Raw genomic sequence first — 7,402 nt, forward strand, 5'->3', positions numbered from 1 at the left:
CTACTGTACATTGACATGGAGTTGATCAGCAGCTTCAAGTTCCTGGGCACCCTGATATCCTTTTCTGCCCTTAGTCACATCACTCAAAAGGTCCCACCAGTGCTTCTCCACTACCCTCATCAACGTGCTGCACCACAACCTATAGTTGAAGTTGGACGTTTACATACACTTAGGTTGGAGTCATTAAAACTTGTTTTTCAACCACTCCACAAATGTCTTGTTTTAACAAACTATAGTTTTGCAAGTCGGTTAGGACATCTACTTTGTGTATGACACAAGTAATTTTTCCAACAATTGTTTACAGACAGATTATTTCCCTTATAATTCACTGTATCACATTTCCAGTGGGTCAGAAGTTTGCATACATTAAGTTGACTGTGCCTTTAAACAGCTTGGAAAATTCCAGAAAGTGATGTCATGGCTTTAGAAGCTTCTGATAGGCTAATTGACATCATTTGAGTCAATTGGAGGTGTACCTGTGGATGTATTTCAAGGCCTACCTTCAAACTCATGGCAAAATCAAAAGAAATCAGCCACGACCTCAGAAAGAAAATTGTAGACCTCCACAAGTCTGGTTCATCCTTGGGAGTAATTTCCAAACAGGTACCATCTGTAGGCTAGTTGAGAACAAGTTCTCATTTGCAACTGCGACCTGGCCAAGATAAAGCATAGCAGTGTGAACAGACAACACAGAGTTACACATGGAGTAAACAATTAACAAGTCAATAACACAGTAGAAAAAAAAGAGAGTCTATATACATTGTGTGCAAAAGGCATGAGGAGGTAGGCGAATAATTACAATTTTGCAGATTAACACTGGAGTGATAAATGATCAGATGGTCATGTACAGGTAGAGATATTGGTGTGTAAAAGAGCAGAAAAGTAAAAAAATAAAAACCGTGTGGGGATGAGGTAGGTAATGACTTAACTACTTTGCATAATGATCAGTTTACCGACTAAGAAATCATACATTTATTACAATAATAAAGCTGCATTATGTATTACTGTGTCCAATTGATTCTGATTGGTTGTAATGTTTTTGAAAACTTTCACTACACAAGTTTTTTTTGCTGATGGTCGATCCTGTCGGAAACTTTAATATCAATCCTTTTGGGACACATAACCAATTAACATTGGCTGCAGTATTCTGAACTTTACTAGGTAGTCATGCAATAAACATTTGGGATAATTCCCATTAAAGTAATTCCCTTTAAATCAAATACATTTATATTTGTCACATGCGCCGAATACAACATTTCACCTTACAGTGAAATGCTTACTCACAAGCCCTTAACCAACAATGCAGTTAAGAAAAATACCTTTAAAAAAGAAAGAAAAAGAAAGTAACAAATAATTAAAGAGCAGCAGTAAATTAACAATAGTGAGGCTTTATACAGGGGGTACCAGTACAGAGTCAATGTGCGGGGGCACCGGTGAGTCGAAGTAATATATACATGTAGGTAGAGATATTAAAGTGACTATGCATAGATAATAACTGAGAGTAGCAGCAGCGTTAAAGGTTGGGCAGCAATGCAAATAGTTTGGGTAGCCATCAGATGTTCAGGAGTCTTATGGCTTGGGGGTAGAAGCTGTTTAGAAGCTTCTTGGACGCAGACTTGGCCCTCTAGTACCGCTTGCCGTGTGGTAGCAGAGAGAACAGTCTATGACTAGGGTGACTGGAGTCTTTGACAATGACACCAAATGTTGGTGACTGTAGAATTCCACTCTCCATTTTCTCCCCGAAGGCTGCGTAAGTTGGGTGTATTGGCAGCCTTAAAATAATACTGCATGTATTTTCTTCCGGGAAGATCCTGGCAGCCTCCTTCTCTTGTTTGTGGAAGAACTGTATCTGTGGCTCCGCTAGGAATCCCAGCCCAGGAATGGCTGAAGCCGCCGAAGTGAAAATGATAACCTTCTCCAGGGTTTTTTATTTTACCTTTATTTAACTAGGTGAGTCAGTTAAGAAGAAATTCTTATTTACAATAACAGCCTACCATGGGTTACCGTGGGTTAACTACCTTGTTCAGGGGCAGAATAACAGATTTTTACCTTGTCAGCTCAGGGATTTGATTTAGCAACCGCCTGCCACCCCAAGCTTGTTAAAGGGTACGTTCCCCTCTGAAAAAAAGAAGGAAGGGGGAGGGACATTAAAGTCCATAAGTAACACTTATTGGAGAACGCAATACTCTAAGTGAAAGTAGTTTGGGAATTAATTGATCTATTATGTTCTTGGAGGGCCCATGAAAGAATAAGGTTATAACATGGTGTCCCACAGTTGTGAGAGTGATTAGGTGATATATTTTACTGATGTGGGCCGTGTTACTTCAATGATCATGGTTTTGCATCTAACCTTAAACCTGCAGTAGCCAGTCCCTCCAGAAACATATGACTCTGCTCTCTATTGCTCTTTGATTGGTACCAGGTGGGGGGAGCCCTGCTTTGAAGAGAGAAGCTATGTCTTTGGCCAAAAGAGGCTTCTCAGCGTAGATGAAAACCTCTCTGAAGAAGCTTGAGTGTCTATTCATGTAAGGCAGGAGACCTAGACACTCCAGACCCTCTTTGAATCTATAAAGTAAATAAATCACAATGAATTTGTCCTGAAGAACTTGACTCAACTTATGAGATTCCTTAGATACGTGGAAACTCACTGCTCTACAGCATCCCGTAGCCTGCTTTCTAAGTAGAACTTTGTGGCTGACCCCACCAGGGCATCCCTCTCCTCCAATGTACGAATGGATCGCACTGAACCCAACATGACCAGTTGTTCGGAGGCCTCCATTACCGCTTCCTGTGCCTCGTCAACAGTTTGTGCTAACTGGATCTTAGATAGTTCAATAACAGTGTTGTGGGACAAATGAGCAGAACAATAAACTGATTATCACTACCCTTAAAAAAGATTGACTGCCAACAAAAGGAAACCAAATCCATGTGGAAAAGAGTTGCAAGAAAGGCATTTGTGCAAATCAGGTCCCTCAAATATTGCAGAGGAATGGATGGCACTCATTAGCAGCCTGAAAGATTCTCCTGAGGGACCACGCTCATCAGCTACCTCTTTTCCATCAGCATTCCTAAAAACCATGTCTATTTTTGACTCCGGATTAAAGCGGGCTCTCTTAATGCCTCTCATTGCACAATCATAAACGTTGTCCCTCGTCACGTTCATTTGGTTGGGATCAGGGGCAAAAGCAGAGTCAATCTTGCTGCTCATTAACTTCAGCAGTGTTTGGAGGTCAACACTAAAAAAAATATATTCAGAATAAAAAAGCTCAGATACTTCCCACAATTCATCTGAAATAACAAGACATTGAATTATTTACAGGGATGACTTACTCATTGTCATCATCACTAACATCAACAGGCAAGAGTGGACTCCATGGAGGGGAGGCCACATGAAGTGGTATAGGTTAGACGGGGGGGGGCACAGGAAGTTGCGCTGGTGGAGGGGGGGCACAAGAAGTGGTGCAGAAGGAACAGGCACAGGAATAGGTGCTGTCACAAGTGTAGCCTCATTTGTAGAAGTTGTCTGTAAAAGGTCATTTAAAAGGCTTATACGTTTCAAAAACACGGAGAACGCAATAAAGCTGTCAAACATGAGGTGATTGCGTTCTGAAAATGATTTACAGAAAAAATGTAGCCTCATACATCCCTCACTATAGAATGTAATCAGTGTGTAGGTCAATAAGACATTTTAAGGATGCATGTAACTTTTTTTTTGAAAGAATATCTTCAATATGTACTGTATTACGTTCAACAAGCAGACAGGGTTGTTTTCTCCTGCATGGTCTGTCCTAACACGGGATGGAACGCCATATCTGGAGACAGCGTTCATGAAGCAATCCGTTACAGTACTGCTGCCATTGTTGCTGGAAGCACGGAGAACCAAAACGAGGCGGCTGTACCATCAGTGCCGCCATGTATGACTATCCTCCACCTAAATCAGAAAATATAGCACTGGTTGATACAGAAGCTGAAGACACATTAAATATACAAACATCACCATCCTCCTTTACCACTTCGATGCTGCATCAGGTTCCTGCAGTATATAACAAAGCAGCAGACCAAATATTAAATTAACATTCAAAAGTGGAACAATGTTAATGAGCAATCTACCCGTGGATCACAACTATAAGTACTTCCATTAGCCCTCTAAAGGCTATAACGAGGGTGTGTTCTAGACTGTTTCCTGCAGCTGAAGATGTGATTACAATATCTGCTTCAATTGGAAAAATAACCACGTTTATCTTGATGGGTCAATGGGACAGACTCTCTTGTTATTCACACTTAGGCACAAATACTTTGCTCCAACTGTTTTTGCCTCAGTATGTCCTCAATATAAGCATGTTTGTAAATTTCATGATGCAGATATTCTATCAATCACAGAAGTAGCAGAAACACAATAAATCAATTATTGTCCACATGAGTGACACATGGTATCAAGGGACATTGCTTGCTAAACTGAACTGTTAGTTGTTGATGAACAAGTTGTGGATGAACAATGTACAACTTCTCACCAGTGATATAGATAATTGTGTCTATCACAAAGATACATCATCCTCATCAGTTTGTGGTTTCCATCAAGGTGTCATAACGAGTTTGGTCCAGCAACACGGTATGGCCTTCTATGCAGCCTCCGCGACATAGCTCTGAGGGCAGCCGCCCTAGGGTTAACACGAAGCATGCTGTCCCTCACTCTGAATCTCTGCACCAAGAATTCCCAATGCCCTGAATTGTGCTCGAACAGCCTCTGGTCCAAGTTTGTCGTTCCCAGCCACCGAGTCCTTAAGTTTTTCATCCAGAGCCAAGCCTGACATGTCAGAATATAACGGTGCATGTGACAGATTGAAGTGTCTGGGGGAAAAAAAGAGTTACAATGGTCAGGGATGAGGTAATGTATATCATCATAGTAATTTTAAAGTCCTGTCTTGGTTGAAGTCATTCTAAATGGTTTGATTGGTACGAAACTGGAAACCATGCATCTAAAGTCTTTGTAGTTTATAGCATTACTCCCAAGCACAACTGACCTTAGACAACGTTTGACTGTCGATCAGGACACATGTAGAATATCTGCCATCTGAGGCACACTGAAAGCACAGGACATCAGAAACCTCAGTTGCTCTTGAGTGACGGCATAACAAAGTACACTTCTAGCTCCTCTCCAATTCTGAGGAGCCCGGTAACAGGAACTGGTTGTTACAACACTGTGTTTATGCTTCTTAATGTATTGTGACACCGCCCACCCCCCTCATTCCAAAAACACTTTTAAATTATAGTAATTGTCACAAAATGTGGCCAAGTAATGTTTTTATAATATTGGATTTTAATACCAAGACATAAATAGAAATGTTGACCAAGAACGAATACAATGGGCAGCAGGAGAACGAAGGATGAAAAAAAAATCAACGGCCTATCAACATTACCTGGTTTGATTGCTCAACAGTAAGCACAACCACACCCACTACAATGCTGCTTACCTTGTTGTGCATGCCAGCCAGAGGTACGAATCTCCTGAATGAACTGAGATACTTGATCAATTAGGTCATCTGCTGAAGCAACATTTATCAGCCTCCCACTAGCCCACTCGAGGCTTCTCTGCATGGTTTCCATTCTGCAAGATGACAGTTTTGGAAAAATGGAGACCATGGGACTGCGATTTCTGTTCAAACAGTACTAACGTTAACGTTCCTGGTTTATGTCTGAAGTTAATTTCTACATAATATTCTTTAGATGAAATATTAATATTTCAAAGGGTGCTCAAACGTACTATCTGTGCTGTTGGAAGGCTGCTATGTTGTAGATATTAACAAAGTTTTAACAGGGTTGTCCCAGGTCAATTGAGCTTCATTTGAGCTTTGTAAATGTTTTCATGCTAATCGCGAGCTAGCACGGCTAAGGCTAGGTAGCATTAAAATTATAGCTAGCCAGCCTGCTTGAAGTTTTAGACCTTCCGTTGTTGTTTGCCTAAAAATGCAAAAACATGTTTGACGTCAGTACTCCTCAATAATAAGTCACCTTTATGTAGCTAGCAGGGCTGTAAAAAATGTACAGGTGGCGCCGTTCACTGCGGCTATGGCCATAATTTGTCGGCTAAGGATGTTAGCAAGCTAACTAGTAACTGATTTAGCAATCCAGCCATTTAAATTCCAGCATTCAATAAAGAAAAAAAGATGTACTACATATACTAGCTACATATATAAAATACTCCCTTAGCCTAATCAGACTTACAATATTAGAGACACAGAGGCCTAAATCCGTCCTCTGTGTTAGCTAGCTGATCAACTTTATGATTAAGTAATAATAGTATTTTAAAATAATCAACCTTGTTAAAACGTGGACTGAAAGGCATCAAGTCCAGGGTTATCAGAGAGCAGAAGCCGAAGTGCAGTCATGTAAGGTCTGTTTGCAGCGGATAAGGAAGTTCCTACTCACCATCTTCAATTGTGGTGTTGTTGCTTCAAACTGACTGTACACTGATTAATGAAATCTGATTGAAAGGAGGAGCTAGGGAAATTAGGTGGTAAAATTTGCATATTAAAGAACGCTTTAGCGTGTGTAGGTGTATATTTAGAAGCTGTAGGCATTCATTTTATGTGTGCTGGACCGCTTGCAGCTGTTTATTTAGCACATGTTGGACTGCCTGCAAGCACATTTGCACGCGCTTATTTGATGCTTGTAGGCGTTAACTTAGCATGTGAAGACATTAACATAAGGTGTGCACGCATTAATTTAGTGCCTGCACCTGCTTACTTTACATTAAAAGGATTGAGTTTTGACCACGTGCTTTAAACGGCATTCCAGAGATGTGGAGATGGGAGCGTGTCTGTATGGTTTTCCAGCTCTGTGACTTTTATTTGCATAAGCATGGTATGGTTTCGTAGAATCTGGGACTCTATGACTACTGTGCCATTTTCAGTCGATTTTGATATTTTTACCAAGCTCTGACACACTCTTTGAATTAGGGGTTACTTCAAGGAACCATTGCAATCAATGGGTTCAAATTTGCACCTTTGGTTAGTTGAGGTGTTCTTGGTGGGACCTTACATGTTTTTATGTAGCAAAGGGTTCATGGAAGAACCTTTTTACTGGTGAGTGCAGAGCACTTTTAATTTATTTTGCCATTGGATTTGTTGCACTGCCAGACTCAGAAGAAGATTTTTATGCGGTTTTTGGAAATGGTTTTATGGAATAGCTAGCAACTTGTAAACAATTACCCATTCCTATATGAGTGCTATTTTAATAGCAAAGTTGAATAGTACAACATTAGCCATCAATCTAATTATATTATATTTCGAGAGCATCTGGTCGTTCAGGTGGTGGCACTAAACTACTCCTTTATCCTAAATTGAGATTTTATATTTTCTCCCTCACTCACCTGACCATCTCCTCATTTGAAATCCATGCTGTC

General features: G+C 40.5%; 1 protein-coding gene across 1 annotated transcript; it reads right to left on the reverse strand.

Annotated features, from left to right (window-relative positions):
- Positions 1-1,372: 1,372 nt before the first annotated feature.
- LOC149971988 (G2/M phase-specific E3 ubiquitin-protein ligase-like) lies at positions 1,373-6,455 on the reverse strand. Its single transcript, XM_090219287.1, has 4 exons — positions 6,317-6,455; positions 5,472-5,605; positions 2,358-4,848; positions 1,373-1,915 (listed from the first exon to the last, which is right to left on the reverse strand). Exons 3-4 carry the CDS (start codon positions 2,523-2,525, stop codon positions 1,625-1,627), a joined length of 459 nt encoding a protein of 152 aa, XP_090075413.1. The 5' UTR covers positions 2,526-4,848; positions 5,472-5,605; positions 6,317-6,455; the 3' UTR covers positions 1,373-1,624.
- Between the last annotated feature and the right edge of the window lie 947 nt (positions 6,456-7,402).

The sequence above is a fragment of the Oncorhynchus mykiss genome, chromosome 25, assembly GCF_057628025.1.
Source record: "Oncorhynchus mykiss isolate SJ-2025 chromosome 25, ASM5762802v1, whole genome shotgun sequence".
NCBI lineage: Eukaryota > Metazoa > Chordata > Actinopteri > Salmoniformes > Salmonidae > Oncorhynchus > Oncorhynchus mykiss.

Coding starts and splice junctions, on each gene's coding strand:
- LOC149971988 (XM_090219287.1), bottom strand. CDS start 2,525: ATGAATAGACACTCAAGCTTCTTCAGAGAGGTTTTCATCTACGCTGAG. Junction 1,916..2,357: donor GGAGGGACTGGCTACTGCAG/GTTTAAGGTTAG, acceptor AAAACCCTGGAG/AAGGTTATCATTTTCACTTC.